This window comes from Lytechinus variegatus, chromosome 6 (assembly GCF_018143015.1).
Source record: "Lytechinus variegatus isolate NC3 chromosome 6, Lvar_3.0, whole genome shotgun sequence".
NCBI lineage: Eukaryota > Metazoa > Echinodermata > Echinoidea > Temnopleuroida > Toxopneustidae > Lytechinus > Lytechinus variegatus.
The window spans coordinates 44,003,751-44,029,997 of NC_054745.1; the positions used below are offsets into that span (position 1 = coordinate 44,003,751).

The 26,247-nt window shown below is 35.9% G+C and overlaps 1 protein-coding gene across 1 annotated transcript in view; it reads left to right on the forward strand.

The window, feature by feature from the left end:
• The window catches only part of LOC121417884 (MAM and LDL-receptor class A domain-containing protein 1-like), a 50,929-nt gene that overhangs the window by 13,753 nt on the left and 10,929 nt on the right, over nt 1-26,247 (forward strand). The window contains exons 4-22 of the mRNA XM_041611618.1: nt 163-286; nt 2,408-2,587; nt 3,364-3,626; nt 4,746-4,833; nt 6,214-6,345; nt 7,265-7,524; nt 8,445-8,529; nt 9,342-9,572; nt 10,741-10,994; nt 14,131-14,218; nt 15,290-15,439; nt 16,148-16,302; nt 17,407-17,599; nt 18,494-18,619; nt 20,567-20,832; nt 21,356-21,440; nt 23,559-23,630; nt 24,384-24,527; nt 25,432-25,691. Coding sequence (XP_041467552.1) covers nt 163-286; nt 2,408-2,587; nt 3,364-3,626; nt 4,746-4,833; nt 6,214-6,345; nt 7,265-7,524; nt 8,445-8,529; nt 9,342-9,572; nt 10,741-10,994; nt 14,131-14,218; nt 15,290-15,439; nt 16,148-16,302; nt 17,407-17,599; nt 18,494-18,619; nt 20,567-20,832; nt 21,356-21,440; nt 23,559-23,630; nt 24,384-24,527; nt 25,432-25,691 — 3,156 coding nt within the window. The remainder of the gene's footprint in view (nt 1-162; nt 287-2,407; nt 2,588-3,363; nt 3,627-4,745; nt 4,834-6,213; nt 6,346-7,264; nt 7,525-8,444; nt 8,530-9,341; nt 9,573-10,740; nt 10,995-14,130; nt 14,219-15,289; nt 15,440-16,147; nt 16,303-17,406; nt 17,600-18,493; nt 18,620-20,566; nt 20,833-21,355; nt 21,441-23,558; nt 23,631-24,383; nt 24,528-25,431; nt 25,692-26,247) is intronic.

Below are 26,247 nucleotides of genomic sequence, written 5' to 3' on the forward strand. Positions count from 1 at the left end.
ATGTTTTCGAACAATGAATGATGTTATAAACACATAGTTTACTGAATGAAATATTCGCGACTAGCTGTTTCCTTACTATCATGATAATTTAAGACATTTCTTTTGTTGTATATGAATTTGTAGAAGCAAAATTCTTTCTTATATTTTAAATTTATATTTTAGATCGACATCACTAGACCAGATTCAGATCCATTTGACGTAACAATAGAAGCATATATCACAGGAACCTATTATGGTGACACAGCAATCGATGACGTCAGCATATCAGCAGGTTTCTGCGCCGGAGGTAAGGATTTGAAAGATATTTAAAGTAATCTTTAAACAATCAGGTACACTCTTAAAATAGTTGCGCAAAAATGTCCAACTTTGAACCAAACATGGGCAATATACTGTCCACACAAGTATTGGTTAAAGTCTGTCCATACATGGGGTAATGAAAATCAATAATTGGGTAATATATTTGCTCAATTGGATAATAATTGCCCATAATATACCTATATACCAACATACATTACCTAACGCAGTGGACAGTATATTGCCCGACATTTTAAGTGTGTACATAAGTTCCTTTATCCTGAGTTATGCATTGAATCTCTTAATTTGATTATACCCCTAACCTTGAACCTTGAATAAGTACTCTCCCCAAAGCGTACACGCTGTCCTGGAGAGGTATATAACACAATGTTAGGGCTCGCACAGTCATGGAAAGAAATTGTGTTCATGGAAAGTCAGGGAAACGGTCAGGGATTTTGGAAAATTTGTGAAAAGTCACTGAATTGCATTTACCTCATCCCAACTCCCGGGACGTTACGGGAAGTCATGGCAAGCAGCAAATTAGTCATGGAAAAGTCATGGAATTCCGTTTTTTTAAATTTCGGTCGGAACCCCGATAAGTGCTTTTCGTAGCTGCATTATCACGATGATCGCGATCAAAAATGACACCTTTCAAAAATTGTCTGCGATTTATATGATTTTCAGGACTGATCTGACGGCGAGCTGATGCGATCACTATGGATTATCTCTCAGAAATTTCAAAGAAAATAGAGCTAATTTCGACCCCCTCCAATGTGCAACATGCTTTCTCCATACAGTGTATGATATTGGGAACCGTCCGTCTAGCCTTGGCTAAACATATCATTCAGTCTCCCATATATAGCTAGACGTATAATTTGTGTAAATCATGCTACGTTAGGCAATCCATGATAAGAGAATGGACACGGTGACATTAATATTGCACAAATAACATTTTGATTTCTTTGTTATTTTCTTTGATGTACTACATGCCACTTTGAGGTTCCACAGAAAAGAAAATGAATGGAAGTCGGACAAGTGATTTATTTTCGAAATTCCATTTACCCTCCGCCAAATATTTTTATGGTGTCTGGTTCTTCAAATGACTTCAACTCGCTCGTACTTGACTGGGATACATATGAGCTGAATCAGATAAACGAGGAGACTTATTAGGTTGCGATAAACCATATAGTAGCTGCCTTATTTTCTTGGACGCATTGCATATTGCATATTAATGCAAAACTCAGGCCAAAGGAAATTTCTGCAGAATAGACCAGTTTGTAGTAACTTCATTAAGAGTTTTGGTCTAATCACCTTTCATTTTTTCATCATGATAGGCAGATTTCAAAGCAAGATATTACGTAAGCTTGCCTTACATAGCAGGATGAAGAAATTCAATAGACCAGGGCTCCGTAACACAAAGATTAGCGATCAATCGCTATAATGAACTGACCAATCAATTTCAATTTTACACACGCATGTATTGCAAAATACTGACTGGGAACCAATCAGAAGTGTTATTTCATATTTGCTATTCATCGCAAACCTTTGTGTTACGGAGCCCAGGTGACTAGAATAGCACACCAATGAACAATATTCTATAGCATGTTGTACAATGCAACTGGTAAATTGTGAAATACCAGTCATTTGTGGACGCATTGTTTTTCTTGTGGATGTAAATGAAAAACACAATTCAAAAGAATATATGAATAGTTAATTAGTTGGTGCTTATACCACCATGTCACTTTAGTACCAATTTGTCTAACAAAAAAAATCTGATCCTAGAGTTGTGTGATAATGTGCCTCACCGCTGTGTTCAGTGCGGGTGTGAATGCAGTTAGAAAACACTCCGTCCATCGGAAAGGACGCAAATGTTGGTCCCGTGTATAGGAGAGTCACAACCTATGCACGTTAAAACCAATACACCATTCGTCAAAGAGTAGGGTGTTCACCCGGTGTATTGCACCTGCCGGTCCCCGGTACTTCAATACTGCAAGAATCTTCAGGATTGAAGGAGGCAGTCAGTGTAGCTTGAAACCAATGACCTTCCTACGAACTACCAACTGGCTTATTTGATGGATTTTTTTCTCATTATTTATTTCTTTGATGTACATAGTTGTGGTGACTCCAGCACCTTCTGCCATTCCATCTTTAACTGAATGTGACTTTGAGAACCCTGATATATGTGGGTACTGGCAAGAGAATGTAACAGATGACTTGGATTGGTATCGAAACAGAGGACCAACTGGTTCTAATACAGGACCATCTAATGACAACACATACGGAACAGATTCAGGTAAGTCATCTTTCAAACCTATCGTCTTTAGTAGTTTGCACCCTTTTAATTCCCCCCCTGCCCCCCCCCCCTCTCTCAGGGAGAATGGCCACTGATGATCACTATTTGTCTCCTGTACAGTATCGACAGCTTGTCTGTCTTTTCTTTGAAATGCGTCCTGCTTTGGGAGGAGAAATGAAAGAATAACAAAATACCATGTCTGACCTTTTAAAATGTGAATTTGACATTAGGTTAAGCATTTTTTTAAATATATCTTTTTAGAGAATTTTCTTTATAATAATAATAATGATAATAATAATAATAATAATAATGATAATAATAATGATAATGATAATAATAATAATAACAGTAATATTAATAATAATAATGATGATGACCATAATAATAATAACCACAATAGTAATAGTTTAATGATAATAATAAGTAGTAATAGTAGATATAATGATAATAATTATAATAGTAACACATATTTTAAACTACTACTACTACTACTACTATGTTGATAAAATATTTATTATTAATTTTAATGGAAATATGGCTAATTTCGAGCCCATCCAATGTGAAAATTCTTTCTCCATTTTAAATCATCCACTTGCCCTAAAAATTTTATTCTAACCGTCTCATGGAATTTTTGAAGAAAAATAAAATCTTGTCTAAGAATTTCTATTAATCATGTGGTTCGGTGTAGCAATTAATCATAATCAAGGAAAGAAAAAGGAATTATAGAAAAATGGAATCAGTCCAAATATTTATCAATTTTCATTTCTTATTTTCAGGGCATTACATGTACATAGAATCATCAGATAGGGATGGGGACACCGCACAACTCTGGTCCACTCCATTTTCTGCACAGGGTGGTCATTGCATCGAATTCTTTTATCATATGTGGGGTGAAAACATGGGTACGTTGAACGTCTACGCGCTCCAAACCGGAAGTGACGTCAATAGCTCTGTGCCTATTTGGTCAAGATCAGGTGATCAGGGAAATGACTGGAACATGGCCAGAGCAGATGCTTCGGGTATCGTTGGAGATTTCCAGGTATGTTGGTCAAATAATTACCCATCATACTAAATGTCATAATTATACCAATCCTTTTAGGCAAATAACTATAGTTTTATGACCCCTTCCCCCTCCCAAATATAAAGCGCTTTCCACGTTTATCCCAGATCTGTTCAGTTTTGGATGATGAAACGCAAACAAGTCTATAGTCTGCGATTTTACACGGAAAAAATTGTTAAACTGCTGTTCTGCTCTGAAGCGCCTTGAGCATCTAATCAAAATTGAAAGTGCGCGATACAAATCTCTTGAAAGGCCTAAAAAACAAAGTCTTCACATTTCCGAGGAACTTTAACTGAGATATCCTTCACAATTTTACGTTAGAAAATTTTAGATAACATACTTATGTCCAAAATGTGAAAATATCAGATTTTTAAATAGACTGTACGTTAAACATGTTAGATGATAATCAAATTTACTTTATTGACCCTTCCCCTTTTTCTTGATACAAACGTTTCAGACAAGCATGCTTTTCCTAGCTACTGGAAAAAAACACAGTGTAAATGTATGTATCAATGTGTCAATTAGAGTATGCAAATATGCATGCCTCTGTATTCCTTATATAAATTAAGTCATATATTTGTTTCCGTTTTCGAGTACATTTTATGGACGATATTAGCTCTGTGGTAAATCTTCTTAAAAAGTATGTAAATATAATAGTAATTTTATGCGGAACGAAACATATATATATTTCACTTGTGATATATAGGATTTACCCGAATATTGCCCCTTTTAAATTAACAATTTTATAAAATATAATCTTTCAACCTTCTTTGTTACCTGTTTTAGATAATCATTAGTCATTATGCCTATATAAGTGCTTCCTTTTAATTTGTATTTCATATTTTCTAATCTGATGATATAAAAGGTAGACATTTATTGTAACTAATACTTTGCAATGTTTGGCATGTCATGTATTATACCATACCATTTCTCTTAGAAGCAATAGAAAAAAAGACTGATTGGTATAAACTTAAAGTCAAATACAACAACAAGAGCAACATTTCAACCCGGCCCATAACAATGAAGTTCATTTGGTACTAATAATTTCATCATCCTCGCACCATTCATCTCTTTATCCATTTCACGGCCCCCATATAGATAGTTTTTGAAGGCATCATCGGTGAAGACACATCGGACATAGCTATTGATGATGTGATCGTATCTGAGAATACGTGTCAAGAACAAGGTATGTATTCCTTCACAATCAACTGCTAATGGGCATGATAAAGGTGAATCTCATGATAATAAACAGCTATTCATGTTTAACTAACTGGTGAAGTGGTTGATCTGTTGAACTGGTTTTTATTAGGGGTGATCGCTCGAGAGGGTGCAGAGCGCAAGTGAAGTGCCAAGGAGTTGGTTCCGCGAGCTGCTCAGGGGGGGTTTGGGGTAGCAAGCTCATTATTTTCTTGTAGGAGCGGGGAACTCCCACGTCCCTTGTAGGAGCATGTGTACGTACGTAGTCGGGTCTATGGTAGAAGCTAGCGCATCTGTCCAAGACACACACACACACATGAGCGCCCGATCCATTATAATAGCTGGTTGTTTTGGAATTAGATGTACTCTGGTATCTGAGCTTTCAATTCATGTTCTGTCTCCATTTATAGCCTAATGAGCTAGGCCAGTTCCTCTCGAGCAATGTGTTCTATCAACCATTTTTTTGGGAAGTATTTTCTAATCAACTTGACATTATAAAAAATGTATTTTCTAAACTATCTGTTATGTTTTGAAGTATTTTTTTTTTTTATAAATCTTTATAGACTTTTTGTTTATATGCTTGTTTATATAGTCAACATATGCTGCACACTACACAGACAGTGAATATTGTTTTTCAGAGTGTAAAGATAGTGTCCTGGTCTATTTGTGAATATTATTGTTTATATGTTAATGCATGACGAACACAGCCATAATAAATCATAATGATGTAAAATAATAATGATATATAGGAATAAATGAAATGCTAATTATTGTAATTATAATATTAATAGTAATAATAATGTTAATAACAATGACATTATATTCCAATTCAATTTCAATTTAATTTATTTTCCATTAAAATATCAATTAAAACATTCAATACAAAATTTAGAAATTAATATATGGAGGACCCCAAGAAAAGTGAGGATGGGGTCCTGTACAGGATAAAGAAATAGATATTATAACAATAACAATAGAGGGCATAGAAGGAGTCATTATAATACATTTTGTTTAACTTTTTGTATTCTAACTATTTAATAAACATCATTATTTTTATTATATTATCATTATTTTGTACATGTACTTCCCAAATTGAGTGGGCAGTTTTCTTAGCCAATTTGTAATTTGTAATATGAAAATACTTTACACTGTACATTTCCTTTCTTGTGTGTTAAACTGTTCAATGTTACATGCTACTTAATCGTTTTGTAAAGCGCTTAGAAACACCATGTATTAAGCGCTATATAAATACTATGTATTATTATTATTTGTAATATAATGAATTATGATATATTAATGATATAATAATGAAATCAATGGTGATCATAATGAGGATACTAATTAATCATAATGCCATTTATCTTCTCAGGTGACTGTACATTTGAGAGTGATATGTGTACGTGGACCAATGAAGATGATACTGATGATTTTGACTGGATCAGACAACAAGGAGATACAACATTAGGGCCAACTTTTGATCATACACTCGACAGTGCTGCAGGTTTGAATTGACAATTTGTCCATCGCCAACTCGTCCACTCACCACATGGTCTACCTTAATATTATATAGTTTAATGCCATTCTGTCATTCAACATTTCGTCTGGCAACCATTTGGTCCGATCATCACTTCGTCTTATCACTAGTTCGTCTATGACCATTTTGTCTTATACCCATTTTATTTTCATTCATTTCACCCTATTAACACTTAGTCCAAATGGACCGAATGGGATGTGGACTAAATGGCTATTGGACCAACTGGTTATTAGACGAAGTGATGAATGGACGAAATGGCATTTAGACCTTGTGGATAGTGGACGAACTGATGGTGGATCAAATGATAGTAGACGAGTTAGTAATTGAACGAATTTGGCATTAGACCAATTGAACATACCGTACTTAGGTATGTGGGTATGGAAGAGGGTGATATTGGAAGTAATTGTGCAAGTGTGTGCGTGTGTGTGTGTGATGATAGTTGATGTGTTGCATATTACCCAAGATCACCCAAAAGACAATGCTGCTGGTAGGACTGTGGTTGCGAGAGAAAGGATTTATGAGAATGAATGAGGGTGTGGGGGAGGGTGCTCTTTAAAATAATGTGTGGGTGTGAGGAGTGGGTGGGTGAGATACAACCCGACACAAGGCTGTACACTAAAGTAATTCAGATGAGATATTATACATATAGGAATTGATTGGGAGAGAGAGATAAAGTGTGTGTGTGGATAAATGAGGGTGTGGGAGAGGGTGTATCAATAAAGGAGGCTGTGGAGAGAGTTTGAGAGAGTAAGAGAGGAGGATAAAGAGAAAAAAAGAAAGAGAGAGAGAGGAGTAAGAAAAAGAAGTATATATCAGTTATAAAACTAATCAAATCACACATTCTTCTCTTCATCCTAATATCCTAAACTTCACAATTAATCACCAGGTCACTATATCTTCATGAATGCTGACGGACAATCCCCTGGCAAGACTGCACGATTATCATCTAACATGTATCCAAGACACCTTGGAACACGACGTTGCATTACTTTCTGGTACTTCCTGGAAGGGGTCAATGTTGGGTCACTTCTGGTCACTCAGATGACCAATGAAGATGGAGATATTGACCGCTGGTTGGTTGGTAGTACCCAAGGATCGCAGTGGAATTATGGTCAAGTGGCTGTTTCTCAGGACAAGGATTACTGGGTAGGTATCATTAGTCCATCATCTGGCACCCTTATAAGGCCCTTATAACTTAAGGTGCTGCTTTTCTAACTTGAACGTAAGGGTAATCAAGTATCACTGATCGTCCTGCATGAGTTTTAGGTCAAATGATTAATGTCAACGTCATTTAGTGTCCTTGAAATTATTATGAAGGGTGTCTTTTATAAGCTGTTCATCTTAGTTGTTTTCAAAGTCAGTTTCAAAGTGCTATATTGAATTGTGTAATGCAGAGGCATTCCAATTTTTTGAAAATAAGAAGTTATTTGATATTAAATGGAACTCTGGATTCAATATAAACAGTGGTTGACATCTTTGACTGCAGGGAATTAAACAATTCTTACCATAACATAATAAATTTTCTTGAATTTAATGTTTTTAACTGAATAAACTCAAAATGATCAATGCCATTAAAAATTTTGTTTCAAGAATATAAACATACATACAATTTTATGTTATAATGTTTACCAGTTCTTAACATTCATTCATTATGTAATTATATTGTAATTATATTGATTTGTTTATGTATTGATTGCTTTTAATTGTTCTTATAATATTGTATGCTGCATGTTTTTTTTAAGGATGTGAATAAAAAAAAGTGATTTATATAAAATGTAAAATATACTCTTAATATTCCTTTTTGTTACTATGCTCATTAGATGATCTTCCAAGCTAAGGTTATTTTTGTAAAATGGATAAAAGTATGATATACTAGGGGAGCGTTTCATGAAAGGACTTGTCAGACGTTTTATCCGACAAGTCCCATTTTATCCGACAGTTACCATAGTAACATTGCTTATCAGCCAATCAAAATCAAGGAAAGATGTCAGATCTGACAACATGTCAGACAAAAATGTTGATGAAACGCTTCCCCGATGTTCTCCTTTTCTTGGTTTGTTCCTTAGGTGATATTTGAAGGCAAGGTAGGATCCTCTTCTGTTGGGAGTCTTGCAGTGGATGACATCGCTATTAGAGATAATGGATGCCGAGGTTTGTGACATATTATTCTTGCTGTTTTTCCTTTCCAAGTGCATACACAGAATCATATCAATATCAAAGGATCAAAATATTATTGTCCTGGTATTATTAATAAATAATAATAACAATAGACAGTTCTTGTATAGTGCATAACACATTATAAATAACGTCTCTATGCGCTTCAAAAGGACTTGGATATTATTACCCTGGCTTTAGCCTCGCAGCCTTTTACAGCGAGATGGCATTTCAAGGAATAAATTCCTGCCAGGTACCCATTTACCTCACCTGGGTTGAGTGCAGCACAATGTGGATAAATTTCTTGCTGAAGGAAACTACGCCATGGCTGGGATTTGAACCCACGACCCTCTGTTTCAAAGTCCGGAGACTAATCCACTGGGCCACAACGTTTGATGCTATAAATCTTATCCATTCATTTGCTTGTTTTCACTCAACTTATAGAGGTTTAGTGTCTTCCTTAGAAGCTTTTGCAGTCATATTGAAAACTTCTATACAGTTTACTAGAAATATAAAAACTAAGTAGACTATGTCTACTACTACGAGTACGTCTGGTTGATTGAGGATTGTTGCCAATTTGAGGAGCAGAAAAGATTAATTTATCACCTGACACCTGTTTACTTCTGTGTAATAACTGGCCTTCTGTTAATTATCAAACATGATTTAACTTTAGAATAATATAATCCATAGAATTCAATTGTTTTACCCTGAAATCATATTTGGTAGTACAAACAGTTACGTAGGTTGAGAAGGGAAATTATTATGAATGTATTTATTAAATATCTTTTCTATTTGAATTGATGTCACAGTGATACCACATGGTGCAGAGGTGGGTCCGCCGCTACCCTCCACTGTGGCCCCGCCAACCACTGCACCCCCAATCACCATCCCGGCTGGTCCAGCTAATTGTGACTTTGAGGGAGGGATGTGCGCTTACACACATGACAGTAATGGAGACTTTGAGTGGAGCAGGAGGAGGGGGGTTACTGACACCCCAGATACCGGTCCTGATACCGACCACACACACCAAGGTGCTATAGGTAAGGATTGTCTATATTAGGGGTATATAGGGAGATTGGAATGATTGATTGTACCCATGGCAGGAAGGAAATTTTTAGTGGACTAGAAAGTGAGGGCTGTCTGACACCCCAGACACCAGTCCTTGATACCGGTCCTGACACCAGTCCTTGATACCGGTCCTGACACCAGTCTTTTTTTATACCGGTCCTGACACCAGGCCAATTACAGACCACACCCATCCAGGTGTCGTATGTGATGATTGTCTCTATAAAAGGGGGGATGCACCAATGGTAGTAAAGGACATAGCGGACTGCGGAGATGGGAGTAGCCTGACACTCCAAATACCAATCCTTGTGCCATTCTAGATACTGATCTCATCATGTGCCATTGTTATGGAGGGGAGGGAGGGGGATTTTTTGTGACAACATTTCACCATTTTGAATAAGGGATACGTAAGTAGACAGAAAAGAAACAGTAAACCAAATTTAGAGGTAGGTCTTAATTTATCCAATCTCACAAGACAAAAAAAAACACAAACAGGAGAATTTGGGGTTAGAGCCTACTATGATGTATCCTGTGAATAGATTTATCCTCTGTTCTGTTGCTTGAATTCAATGACCCCTGAAGCCCGTCTCACACTGTGCAATCCGGTGCGACATGATTTGTCAAGAAATCGCATTTTGCATTAAATATGAAAGTTCCAAGAAGTAAAAATTTTCATTGAAAGTTTGGCATAGTGTAATGAAAACAAGTATCATATTTTTACTTCGCGGCAAACCCTATTGTCGGAGTAAAGTCCAAATCGGCTTCAAGTCGCAACCGATGATGACGTCATTACAATTTGGAATTGAATATGTTTTCATTCATTCAGGGAGGCTCAAACTAGACTGAATTTTGATTTCAGTAGTCCTGCCAGTATTTCAAACTCTGATCCATAATATTTTATTAGTGTGAACATCCATATCAAATGTTATCACAATTCATTTAAAATTTTGGGTCGCAACGAATCGCAGTCTGAGACGGGCTTAATGCTATGATATTGTTACATTATATATTGACGTGGCCATTTTATTAGCAACTTGTATACTCTGCTGGAGTTAAAGAGAGGCTTTAATCGACTGGTTTGATGATGAATACATGTACTATTGATTTTATTTCTCTATGACTTCATGTTTATCATATATGCAGTTAATGCTGGTTGGTACATGTATACTGAGAGTGACTTCCGAACCAATGGAGATACAGCTCGACTGATCAGTGATGAGTTCACTGCTGTTAATGATTCATGCTTTACATTTTGGTATCATATGTATGGGAGTGATATTGGGACACTCAATGTGAGGACATCAGATAATAGATTTACCTGGACCAGGACTGGATCACAGGGAAATAACTGGCTGCCTGTTAGGATGAATATTGATACCACTATACAGCCTATAACGGTAAGCCTATTACACAGCCATTCTCAATTGCTATCCAACAAGCGAACAAATATTGTGATAGAGGGCAGGAAGCAGAGCCCTCTGAATTTGCTGTATGAAGCATTCTAAATGGCCAAGAGGGCTTCTAAATCAACAGAAGATATAAAAAGCCATCATAAGACCATCTACACAATTTATTTAAAAAAATGATTACTGGCTTGCTGAAATGAATGTTTGTTATTCTGTTTCTGTATCTTTTTCTTCATGAGGTTTTTTTTAAAAAAAGCAAACCAATAATAGAAAATCAATAAGTATTCAAATTTCAAATATAACCGAGTTTTTGCTTTCCCTTTGTAATCAAATGATCAAACCTCAATTAGATCAAACTTTTATTTTCTCATGTTTTCCTTTTCTATATCTACTCCCATGCGCCACTCTGCAAGGCTCGATGCGCTACAAGTGGTGTGCAATACCATTTGAGAATCCCTGCTATAACAGTAGACCAAATATACTTGTAACCAGCCACCCCAACCATGAACATGCCACTAGGAAAGGTTCTCTGTAATTAGTCAAAATGACAATTTGGTATTTAAAAATAAAAATGAGAAAATTTTTCTTATCTCAAGGTGTCATTCTCTTCATACTGCTTGAAGTTAGAAAGTTTAATTGAATGAAGGACGAGATACAAGAGTTTCTTTCACACCATTGGTTTCTGAACAGCTTGGAAGTGCCACCAAGATTGTGCAGTATACATATCTCATAATTGAGTGAACTCAAAATTTAACCCTAAATCCCCCCCTCAACATTTTCTGCGACCATTTCGCTGCTTGAAATTTTTCTACTGTACCGCTCCCTGACTTTTACTTTTATGTCTTGCACATTTTTTTAGACCAAATTTTCTTTGCCTGTTATGCCATTCGAAAATCACGCAACATTACATAAGTGCTTGTCAGACCCAAAATTGCACCAAAAACAGTCTCTTGTGTACACAGTCAATGTAATTTTAATTTTCTCATCCTGAAATTAATTGATTTTGGCATAATTATGTTAAAAAAGTTTGTGCTGCAAATTTGGCAAAAAAAAGGAAGACAAAAGGTAAAAAACATTAAAATACATAAGAAATTAATTTTCAAACCAGGATATTTTTTATTTGTAATAATAATAATAATAATAATAATAATTGTCTTAATTGATACATCAAAAAACATTCGTTGCAGCCAAAGGCTGAATTGGAAATGCCAGTAGAAGGGAAAAAAAGACATTAAAATTGACAAAAAACGCAAACATAGAAACAAGCTATAAATTGTATATGGATGAAAAATTACATATGAAACAGCCAAATGATACACAGTAAAGAGTGAACTCCATTTGACCCTGCAAAGGTAACAAGAAAAAAATGAGTGGCGATATGGAATAAGGTTGATAAAAAGTCAACAACATGTGTGGAACAGAAACAGTAAGGACAATAGGGGAAATAAATTTGTAAAATTTAGAATTATCATTGAGTAGCATTATGGATTATTAAATTATAAAGAGAACAATTTATCGGTGTAAATGAACAAAAAGGTGGTTAACAAAGCAATTGTAAGCAATGGTGCAAAAAATAGTTACACCAAAATTAGCATTCTACGAGCTTTATAGTGAATTAGTGCAAAAAGTATGAGTTACGCACAGATTAGCATAATTCTTATTTAAAAAATTTGATGATTTCTGAAAAAATTACATACAACAATATTATCATGCCAATTTCAACGGTGTTTGCATGAGCGGCGGTTGAGATCACAAAGGGGGGGGGGGGGTTGATTCAGTGACTGCCAGAGATGTTCCACTTGTCAAATTGTCTCAACCAGTTGTTCTTCTTGTTCTTTCTTTTTTCTGTGTCTTATACCTTAATACTGATCAGTTGACCCCCTGAAATTGAAGTGAATGATTGCTATTACAATTCCAGTATGAAATATTTCTAAGGTGATAATGGCTACTGATAAAAAAACCCTTGAAATTAAAATCTTTGTACTATAAAGTAAATTCTGTTTTAGATGTCAATATTGACATAACAACAATCTGTATGATATTTGCTCAAAAAGTCACAGTGATTACATACAGGACAGCTTCTGTTGTGATATATAAATACAAACTGAATAGACATCAACCTTTGTAACTCCATGTAGATGAGTGAAGAATGACAACTGAAAATGTATTTGTTCTTCATTAAAATTATGCTAAGGTTTATTTCTATTTCTCGTCTATTCCTATTGTTTATGAGTACATTGTACTTTCTTGGAGTACAAATGACCACTGACAGGTTGACTTGTGCGCAATATAATAAGCCACTATGATATGCATGTACGGCTTCTTTATTATATCAAATGAGACGATGCAATTAATTTTACTTAGTTTACTTCAGAATCTTATTAGCAAAGACTAAAAGAATGCATTTTGCATGGATTGTCCAAACCTCCTAATAATAGAATTTGAGGTGATAGATCATTTTACACTCTTTTAGTGAACAAGACATTAAACGTAAAGAGAACTTCTGGTTATGAGAGCAGTTGTTGAGGAAACAGTGTCAGTATGTTTTTGAAAATGTTGGTTTTTATGCACCTTAGAAACACCTATATGATCCCCTATATGATTTCACTCTGAGTGTCATTCACATAGAACTGTTGAGTGTTTTGCTTGGATAATTTGACACTATATAATATCAAGACCATTTAATTTACAGCTTTGAGTACCCATTTAAATCAAAATGTTTTTAGTCTATAGTACCCCTGTCACTGCTGAAAAGAACACACTTTTTAGCAATTTATTCAGTGTGGACCACAGTAGGAACTTATTGTCACTTGTAAAAAAAAATGCTCAAATTGAAATATTGTGAGCTTTTTAAACTTATCTCTACATTGTTGAACAATACTGTTCACTTTATGAACTGCACATTACTTTTTAAACACTTTAATCAAGTTGTAAAAAAACAATAAGGATTTTCTTTTATGTTTAATCTTCAATAAATAGTGAACAGTGTTGTGTAAAATTTAAACGAGGATTTGGGGTTAATCATTGAAATAAGTTGAAATATTTCATTGCTATCGTATAAATGATCTCTACACACTTATTCATTTGATACTTTAAAATTATTCTTTAATACGACTTACCTTTGCAGTTGATATTTGAAGGAGTAATGACAGGTGGAGTAAGGGGAGATATAGCTATTGATGATATACAAATTGATGACAGGGCTTGTAATGCAGGTATGTTCCATGAAGATAATCATATGAAGTGTTAAAACCTAAAGCCTCTCAAGCATATTAATTATTTATGTTTGATATTTATGTAGGGGAAGGTGGGGTAAGTTGAGCATAGGGGCAAGTGGAGCCACCAGCCCCAGGCCAATAATGAATGAGTCAGACATTGTGGTAGTGTCATTTATTGATGTCCCATAGCATAACCCCTAACCACATTGTTTTCAACTTTGAAGTTCGGACTGGGGTAAGTTGAGCAAAACAGCATGGGGCAAGTTGAGCCATGGTAATTCTTATGGTAATATATCTTAAAAAACAAACAAACCATAAAAATCGATTGAAATGCAGGCTGAAAGGGGCAAATTTACATGACTGCTCTTTTCCTTTTAAAGGATGTTAGTATTTATAGAGAATTAGCAAGTGAAAAGACTTTAAACAAAATATTGACATACTGGTTCTCCCCCATACATTTTGTACATAGTTTTTGTGGCTCAACTTACCCCAGAAGGTGGCTCAAACTTACCCCACAGATGGGGCAAGTTGAGCCATTTCACACCTCTTTTTTCAAAGGTGACAATGACTTTCAGTGTGGGGGTAGAAAGTTATAAATAGGTGAAAATTATTTCAGAAGAATTCAATTTCAAGGCAAGGTACTTAGATATATTAGATTATTAATCATATCAATTCTAACATGCAAAAAGCAAAAACTGTCACAACTTACCATGCCTTCCCCTACTGATCCATCATTAAAGTTATTAATTTTTTTTTCTTAAGGTTTATTTCTTTTATCATTTTTATCTATTTATTTTTTTTTGCATTCTTTTTTTGGTTTATGTTTTTATATTCATGAATTATTAACAGATCTGTTTATTAAAAAAATCCAATCAGGGGGAAAAATACCTTTTGTGAAGTCTTGTTTCATTAGAAATTAATTAACACACATATTCTACAAATAATACAATTAAAATGAATTTAAGTAGAGTAGAAAATACAAACCAAGAAGCAGATTTGTAAAATCATTTTTGTGTTTTTCTAGATATGAAGCATGACTATAAAAAAAAATCATTTTCGTTCTTGCAGAATACTTTTGTGATTTTGAGACTGGGCTTGATGGTTGTGGCTTTCTTCAGCATGAACTACATGATGATTTTGATTGGTCGGTTGGGTTTGGGGAAACACCTACTCGTCTAACTGGGCCATACATTGACCATACAACTGGCACAATGACAGGTAATTTCAGATTTTCTATGAATATGAAGGTACATTAAAATGGTCGGTAATTAAAATGGAAACAAGATATTGTTTAATGTTAAATGCTTCAAGGTATAAATGGCGAATGACAGTTTCCCATTATTTAAATATTCTAATTTAATTTTCACAGAAGCCTTGTTTAACATTTTCATTCCTGCATAAGGCTATGATATTAGATAAAAGGAAATTTCATGGACTGATAATGTTACCAACGGATATACGTGCTTGAAAGAGCCAAATTACTGCATGCAGATATTAAATAGTCAAATAGAAATTATTGAATAGATTTTAAATAGACAAATTAAATATATATTAATTAGACAAATAGACTTCTTGAACATTTTTGGCCAGGCTTTCCATTCTGATATCCCACTTTAATGAAAATGCACTGACGTTATACAAATGAAGGTTCCCTCACTTGCCAGGCATGAAAAAAAAATAAATGTTTATTGCTAGTTTGAGGAACAGAATAAGATTAATTTTAAAATCATAAAGCTGTGGGTTAGGGCCCCCATCTCATGAAAAAATGGTTGCTATGATAGCAACTCTTGCTGGAATATCACCCTTCAGTGGAAGAGCCAATCAATTTGCACTGCTGTCATGCAAGTTGGCATAGCAACTTTTTATGGCATGGGGGCCATAATTCGAAAAAGGTCAGATATTCAATGAATTCTATTGTTTTGACAGGATACTACGCATTCATAGAAGCAGACAACCAGCAACCTGGCTCAAGGGCATGGCTAATTACTCATAAATACCCTGGAACGGGAGTACATTGTGTAAACTTCTACTATTACATGTATGGGGATGATATAGGCACACTCAGCTTGTTCTATATAAAGGCAAGTACAAGAATGTTAAGGTGATGATGATAATGATGGCAGAGATTGTATTGTGATGGTGATGATGATGGTGATGATGATTGATGGTGATGATTGGTGATGATGATTGATGGTGATGATGATAATGGTGGTGGTGATTATGATGCTGATGGTAATGAGGATGATGATGATGGCAGAGATTGTGATGTGATGATGATAATGACTGCCTCGAAGTTCGTCAGTTCCAGGTATGCTCTGATCGGGAAATTTACCCCAATCAGAAAATACCAGGTATTTTGGTAATGTGAAAGCAAACTATGTGTAATATCCCCAAAAGAAAATACCCGCTAAATAGTAGGTACTTGGCGAAATAACGAAAATTTTATGGGGATTTTTCCAAGGTCGCAGGTATTTTTGCGATGTGAAAGCAAATTACTGGAACTTTTAGCCCAGCTTGTCGTTGGGTGCAGCGCCGTGGGTGGCTGCTGGGCTAGTGATTTTGTATCTCACGCCTTGCCTGCTTATCAGACCATACTGTGCATGCTCGTAATAACTTCAGGAACTTATCCCGAAGGGGTATGTTTCAGGGCGGTGTGAGAACAGGAATAATTAATGGGTATTTTTCAGCCTAAAAAAGTTCTTGTAATTTAACGGGGATTCTTGTGATTGAGGCCGTTTGAAACCACGTATTAAGTCTAGGTTATATTTCAGTTAACATTAAAGAATAGGCTAAGTTTGAAGTCTTAAATTGATGTAGACAAACATCTTGATAAAATTAAATTCAATAAGAGAAAATCTGCCTAGTGGACCTTTGACCTCATGAACAGCCAGCGGCCAGCCTTATTGAGCATCTCCTCATTTTCATGCTCCCCTCACATCTACTTCTTTCAGAATTAGCTAATAAACCGCGACCTCTTGTCAGATTTTCTTAAACTTAGTCTAAAAGTTACGGTAGACTTCAAAGGACAATGCCAAGAAATAACATTCAAATCTGCATCATGTTACGGAAAAGTACAAACGGGAGGGGATTCAAATTGACCCCCTAGGTCTCCTTCCCCTGTTGCTTGTGGATGTAGTTAGTGCTAATCGTATTGCCCTTCACTTTTCTTTCTTACATCAACACAGGAGAATGGGGCATTCTCAATGACGCTCTTTTCAATGACAGGAGAGATTGGTAAGGTCTGGAATATTGCACGCGTTCCTATAGACCTGTCAGAAGACTTTCAGCTAGTCTTCTCAGCCAGTGTGGGTGATGGTAACCTAGGTGATATTGCTCTGGATGATATTGAACTCAAACAAGAAGCCTGCCCTCATCCTGGTAAGCTCGTAGTTATATCTAATTTGATACATTTTAATTTAAGTAAATGCTTTTCAACTCAATATTTTTCAACTCAATGTATTTCATTTGAATTTGATACATTTCAATTCAATTTTATTTTTTGAATTCAATGTGATACATTTCATATCTTCGTATTTTTTATTTTGTGAGTATTTCTCTCTCATTTATTTTTTTTTCTCATTTGATTACATATGTCTGTATTTGTACTCTGTTAATGGTTTTGTTATCTATTTTTGAGGGGCCCACATTGTACAAGCATTGCTTTTTAGTGGGTCCCTCCATTTCCATCTTAATTTAATTTCTATTGAAAAATAGTATACTTATTTAAAACCTCCAATGTGTTGCCCAAATCATGTAAGTTTTTTTTTTCACAACATATGTATTATTATTTTTGTTTCTTTGCAATGGATACAAATACTTATTTTTTATATATATGGTATACAATTTGTTTTTGTTTGATGGAAGTGAAATAAATAAAATTGAATTGAATTGAATTGAATATCAATTTCATACTTATCAATGAAATTTAAAAAGTCAGAGTCATCTATTTTACCCTCAATCTTGCAAGTATCTATCCCAATGAGTATATGGGGAAAGCCATTTTGAAAGAAGCTTTGCACAATTCTGGTCAAAAGCAGCAGCATATTCAGGGCCCAGTCTATTATGCAGTCAATCCCCTTGAATAGACATTCACAGAATTTCTTGTTTCACAAATTTCAGAGCAGGAAATCAGAGCTGATGATTTGATGAACGATAAGGATATAATTAGCACATTTTCTGGTAATATGATGTTTTGACATATTTGGTTTTGATTGAATACTGTACAGGTGATCTCATGAAACTACACCATGGTATGTTTGAATTGTTTTACAGGCAATATAGATTTTGAGGATGGATTTGAATCTTGGACCAATGATCCTGACTTACTCCTGGGCCAAGGTAGTACTCCAACCTTCTCTACTGGACCAACAACAGATCATACACTTCGTACTTCTGAAGGTAAATTCTCTCAGTTGTATCCACTGGCATACTGATGAGGGGGGGGGGGGGGGGGGGCTATGGATGCCAAAAATGTTAATAATAATAATAATAATATAGGGTATTTATATTGTGCACATATCTGCCTTGTTAGGTGCTCAAGGCGCTCCTATATTAACAGGTTAAGCTAGGTGTTCAGAGCCCATCCCGGCTTTTTAACCCGTTGCCAACGGGAGACGGATATATACGGTTCCCTAAAACTTATTCATGTACGGGAGCCGTATATAGTCGGTTCCGCAAAGGCTATTACTCGCATCCATTTGCAGGCTTTAAAAATACAATTTCATACTATGTTTCTGCCTTTTCTGTGTTATAATTACAATGTCCATTAATTAAACTACACATTCCAGAAAGTCATACGTTTTTACCTTTTGTTTCTATAGTTTATAAAGCATTATAAAACGAGTTATGCTTCGAAGAGAGTCCAATATTGGCGTACAGTGGGCATTGCCGCGATGGAAGCTTGATTTCAACGATTTTCAGTTTCGCAGAACCACGTATATACCGTAATCAATAAAAGTGAGGGAAAACAATGGGAGCAGCGAAATGCAACCCAAAACGCACGCAGAGCTGCGTGCGTGCGCTGATATGATCAACGATAGATCGAAAACGATCGATACTTTATAAGATTGCTTCCTACCAGTACCCATTAACCTCACCTGGGTTGAGTGCTGCACATTGTGGATCAGTTTCTTGCTGAGGGAAATTACGCCATGGCTGGAATTTGAACCCACCGACCCTTTGTTTCAAAGTCCCGAGAATAATCCACTGGGCCACAACACCCCACAATTAAAAACAAACAAAAAATAAAGGAAAGGACAGGAAAAGAATGGAATGTCAGTTTTATGATTTTCTGAATATTATGTTAAAATCTATCACAAACTTGGGAGTTTTTGTATTAAAAATGTCAAAAATCTTGTTCGCATTCTCCACTCTCTCGCAGCATTTTCAAATGTTATCCTATGTCTGACCCGCTCAAAATTTTTGGCACATTACGCTACTATGTGTCACTCTAAAAGTCATGTGTGACCCCAAGCAATGTGCCATTTTTACTTACAAAACAAGCCACCTTTAGATAGAGAGTCTGAGACCACCACACATTATTTTTTTTCTTAATCAGGAAGGAAGATTGTCTGGAAAGGCAGTTTGCTCCCCTAAACCCTTCCCTCCCCACTCCATACCATTTTGCCTTTCACCTCATATATTGTATTTTGTACATTTGCAGTTTGAAGGAGTAATATTCATCAGGATTTATGCATGCATCTGTTATGTAGTTTCCACGAAAGAATATTCATGCAATAATTTCTATAGAGTGTACTTGATACCATTTATTTCAGTTATTTTCTTTCAGTCTGTTTGATATATGTGTGGTACAGTGTGATGAAACATGCGTAGATCTAGCCCAACCGATACATCTACATTGTCTTCAAAGGGGCCAATTAGGTATTCATCTAGTCATATCTGATTTTAGGACCTCATGGATCAATCTCCTTCAGAATTTAGTTTATAGATTTTTTTTCAACTTACTCTATTGAAAATACTTACATCACTTCAGTGCTCTTATTACCTCTAATGCTAAATTTACCTAATTGTAAGATTTTTATTGAAACATCCCTTGAAATAAAAATCATTATTATTTTGCATTATTATTTTGTTTAGCAGTTGTGAGCCACCTAATAATAATATTAATAATAGACAGTTCTTGTATAGCGCATAACACATTATAAATAACGTCTCTATGCGCTTCCAAAGGACTTGGATATTATTACCCTGGCTTTAGCCCCGCAGCCTTTTACAGCGCTGTGGCATTTCAAGGAATAAATTCCTGCCAGGTACCCATTCACCTCACCTGGGTTGAGTGCAGCACAATGTGGATAAATTTCTATTGATGATATCTTCCCTCTCCAGGTACCTTCGCTTACGTTGAATCTACCAACACAGCTCCAGGAGATATAACTCGCTTGAGAAGTCCTCCTCTTCCACCTACCCCCTCCGAGGGTCATTGTATGAGCTTCTGGTATAATATGAATGGTGCAGATATCGGTGTGTTGAGGGTACAGCTAGAGACCGTGGATCTCAGCGCGAATATGACTCTGTGGGACTATGGAGCAAACGTTGGTGATGTCTGGAATCCTGGTCAGGTTCCCATCATCATGGATAGTTCAAATTACTGGGTGAGATTTCTTAGATCAATAAAAGAATTTTGGATAGGAGCCTGGTGTGAAGCTTATCCAAAACTAGTTCAGGTTATAAAATTAATTTCTTTCAACCATTTGCACAAATAGTTACCAAATATGCTTTATAGGATAAAAGAGCACTGTTTATTTAAATACCTCAATTGTAGCATTACTAGGACAGTACTTGAACTGAATGATGATGCTAAGCACTGTTTGAAGACATTGAAATATGTGAGATATTTCGTATTTTTGAGCAAGCACCATGAGCACCAATCAGAGGCGAATACCAGCGCTGTACAGTAACCCATCATCATCACCTTGCTTATTATCAAAGGTATGGTTGTCTGGGATGTAGCACTGGACTTTTTCAATTCATTATGAATCTTTTGCCTGTAACAGTTCTAAGAAATTTAGGAGACTGTTTTCAGATAATACAAGGTCACCACTATTGCCATAATTGTGAAATGTAGATTTTTCTGATATACTTTGATTTTTATTGTATATCTTTTTTTTATTCCAGATTGTATTTGAGATGCTGAAAGGTGGAGGAGATGAAGGCGATACTGCTATAGATGATATCACATTCTCTGAAGTTATATGCGGAGGTATGTAACCTCCCACTATCAGGGATTAAAATGGGTGTAGACAAGGGAGAGGATTAAGAAGGGAGTAGTTGATAAGTGATTATGAAAGAAAGAGAATGTTAAGGAGATACTGCTATGTTATATGCAGAAGTATGTAACCTCCCAATATCAGGGATTAATATGGGTGTAAGCGAGGGAGAGGATTAACTCTTCATGCGTTACGTTCGCATTATTGCACATCCGTAGGCGTGTTTCGTTCGCATTTTTGCACAACCACACATTTCCCATAGATGTCCACTGTCCTATTGTTTTTCGAACAATTGCATGCCCCGGAGTGTGTCTAGCTACAATGTATAGCCTGGCGTTTGTGTGTACCCTACATGGATACCGATCGAGCGATCGCGCGTGCGACATTAGTCTAGCGTTCGACGAATTATCGCAGCTTACAAATCACAGAATCGTTGAGTTTTCCTTGAAAATTAATATTTATATCGCGTTTTCCCCCCATAAAAAATCAATACATCCTGAATGATCACAGCCAGGAAGTTCATTGAAAAAGGAGAGGAGAAAATCAATAAAACCCTCCTCACAAACAATACCATGGCCAGGTTTATTGTTAGGAGTCTGTGACTCATGGCACGAATGTGAATGAGACCCTTTCAAAGGAATGTACCTTGACCGGCAAAAATTCACTCTCTTTTATTTTCCACTATACATGTACATGTATATGGGCTATTTTTTATCAGATTATCATGATTTTGGTATCAATACAAAGCTTTTGAAATGAACAGTCCAAGTGGATAAATAAAAATCATGCCACTAACAGAAGAACCAAAGTAAAAGGGGGGCTAAATTTTGTTGGAAGTATTAAGAGAAAGCATTTAGAAAATGTAATTTATTATACATTTTTCCATAATTTATCCAGTAGATTTATATACGATAAGAAAGCCCAGGAAACACTACAAGTTGCTACACAACATTTTCTTTTAAAATGATCAGATAAAAAGTTATGGCAATCTAAATAACAGAGTGTATTTTACTGCGTAGAGGGGATCACCGCTAAAATAATGCAACATACAGGGGGTTTACAGGTGAACGCATGAAGAGTTAAGAAGGGAGTAGATGATGAGTGCAAGATACTGAAAGGAGGAGGTGATAATTGGATGCTACTTTGGATAAAATTGCCTTCTCTGAAGCTATATGTGGAACCTCTTATATAGTAGATTGTCAGGGATTAAAATGGACATAGGCAAGGGGAGGAAGTGGATTAAGAAAGGAGTAGTTGATAAGTGATGATGAAAGAAGGAGGAGATTAAGGAGATACTGCTTTAGATGATATCATGTTCTCTGATGTTATATGTGGAAGTATGGCACTGATATGTATTGGATATATAGATAGACAATAGGCATAGGAAAGGAGAGGAAATTAAAAATTGCAGGAGAATTTTATGGGAGATGCTAAATTAAAAGGGGAGGAGATTATGGGAGTACTGCTCTGGATGACATCATGTTATCTGAAGTTATATGTAGAAGGGATTGATAATGGCAATGTGCAATGGTAAGGGAGCTGGGGGCGTTTCTTAATGTTAAATGTGACTTAAATTTTCTTTTGAGTGCCGTGTTGGGGTTGGTGTATACTACTACACAGCATGGGTCATATAATGTTAGGAGGATGCACGCTTCTGCATAATAATCAATGAAATCACATGTCATACATCAGTGCATATTGGCTTTAAGTATGAGTTTTAGTCAGATGTAATTCATTGTGAAATATCTTCCTAGAGCTAACATAATCATTGAAAATCACTTATATTGTTGTTGTCAGAATGGAAACAGGAAAGATTCATTCATTCATCCATCCATTCATCCATCAATTCATCCATCATTTCCATGCATTCCTTCCTTCCTTCCTTCCATCCATCCATCCATCCATCCATCCATCCATTCATGCATCCATCTATCCATCAATCCAACTATCCATCTATCCATCCATCCATGCATCTATGCATCCAACCATCCATCTATCCATCCATCCATCCACCCATCCATCCATCCATCCCTCCATCCATCTATCCATCCATCCATCCATCCATCCCTCCTTCCATCCATCCATCCATCTTCTTTTGATTTGGTTCCCAGTTTCACCACCTTACGCCGATCCGGACAGTAAAACAACAACACCACGCCCCACCACGGTTCCTGCAACTACACGTAAGATTCTTAATATCTGTAATTTTCATATTGACTGATCATACTGATGTTAATTACATAATTTTTCACTGTGACTATGTAGACAAAATAAGTGTACTGTTGAATACCAATTTACTTTTGTGGCTATTTACTGACAACCTTCCCTTTGGATTTATTGTTGGTTTTGGGTGTCAGGTCACATTTATCTTCTATAATCATTTGTGTATGCACCTTGACCATTCCAAGGGATGGATATATGGTGACCTCAAACTTGTCACGGTTTCTCCTCCATAATGCAACATTTGATCAGTGTATATTCTTGTCACATAGGCCCATTTGAATGATAAAACACCAATTCACCATATAATATAATACTTTAATGATTATATTACCAATTAGAATAAAATTTTTTGTTCTAGCTCTTAAGACATTAGAGTTTCTCTATGAAAATAACTTTGACTATTTCATGATCTGTATACCGTACATGAATTTGTCTCTCAAGGTATATTTTAAGACTAGCTTTTCATAGCATTCAGTCTTAATGCCTTTGGTCACATTTGCTCTACGGCGGCTGTACGGCGAGTCAAAAACAGCCGTGTTATTTATTTTAATTCAACCACCTGTATGTAGTTGTACAAAAAATGTTAAAAAGGCTTGTTTCGAGTTGCCGTATGGCCACTGTAGAGCAAATGTGACCAAGGTATAAATGACCACTCACAGTCTTCTTCCCCTTTAAAGCTATTGATATGTTATCCTTAATTTTCCTCATATCAGCTGGAATCAAATATGGCTGTAATTTTGATATTGACTGGTGTGATTTTGCTCAGTCTACGACTGATGATTTCCAGTGGTCTCGTACAAACTTGTTAACACCTACATCAAGCACTGGTCCAGAGAGTGATCATACAACAGGAGATGGTAAGATTCTGCTTTTTCCATGGGTTGGTAAAAAAAAAAGTTAGAAGAAGAAAAAGAAAAAAGAAAAAGAAATGGATAGGAGAGAAAGTGCAAATTTGAGAGTAGAGTAATCTTTCTTGAATGTAGTCCTGAAAAGGACTGTAAACCAGAACTGATTGATGAGTTGAAACAGCTTGAGTAGTAGGATGGATGAGGAGATGCTGGCTTGAGTCGGCGAGTAGAGATGATGAGTAGAAGCAGAAGAGAGAATCAACGTTTCGGGCCGCACGCCGAGCAAACACTCACTCCTGAAGATGGACAGTCATGCCACCATGCAAACCTTCAAAAAATGTTTGTTTGCCAGCCAACTGACCACTGTGAAATGTGCCGACTTATAATTTTTTATTCAAATTTAACTCCACCCCTCAAAAAATGTACCAACTGACCCTAGAAAGAAAAAAAAATTACCCATCCATTTTATATCTTAACATTTCACTGGGTTAGATGACTGGGTTTGTTGGTAGTCTGCAAGCAAACTAAGAATAATATTTGTCACTTTAACCAATTATACCATGTCTAGAGTTAAGACTAGACATCTGTCTGTGTATACGAGTTGTGAAAACCAAGGGTGTGCGTTTGCAGAACAGTTTGGGCAAGTGTAACATACATTTGTAAAAAATCTGATTGATGTTTACAAATGATTGTAACTTGTTTTTACATGGTTTGAAATTATGCTTTATTGTACAAAACAATTGATTGTAATATGTAACAAGGTCCTGATGATAGTGCATGATGGGGAGGGGGTGCATTCCATATCAGCTTCAGTTAATGTCTACATTCTGCTTATACTTTGATCTATCACTTTCATTTTTCTTTCTGCATGGAAATGATACATAATTTTACTAATGTTTAATGATTTCTTTAGGGACTGGATTTTATGTCTTCACTGAAGGCTCTTTCAACCAGCGCAAGACTGCAGCTTTCACATCACCCACCCTTCCTGCCTCCTGGGGTGGGGCATGTGTTGATTTCTGGTATCACATGTGGGGTGTTCATATGGGTACATTGAATGTCTATGCAGAAGAGAACTCAACCAGTATTAACTTACTTTGGACTAGGAGTGGTTCTAGAGCTAGGGTCTGGTATCAATCTAGGGTACACTATTCAACATTGTCAGAATTTAAGGTAATTTGATTCAATTACTTTTTGCATTTGCATTTATTTATTTTTTTATACAATAATTTTCTCGTCTAAACTATACTTCTACAAACGACTGTGTTCACTCCAACGTCCGTCATCTATTGTGTACTCCATCCAAATAATAATATTCAATAATGAAGTTTATTTTTGTGGAAAATATACAGACAAGAGAAAAAAGATGTATCTACTTTGCCATTACTATGATTATCATTATGATTTGATATATTATTTTTTACATTGTTATTTATTGTTACTGTGGGAGCATTGTGGTCTAGTGGTTACGAATCTCTTCTTTCAATTAAAGGGGCATGGGTTCGAACCTCAGCCAAGGCGTGTTTTCCTTCAGGTTAGGTGAATGGGTAACCGGCAGGATTAATTCCTTGAATGCACCATGCGCCTTTAGCAGCTGGAGCTACAGCCGGGGTAATAATAGGAAACTAGATAAAATCGATGCCTTATAAATGCTGTATATTATTATTATGATCCATCATTGCCACTGCTGGTATTGTTTTTGTGAGTAATACATTAACTTTTTTTATAA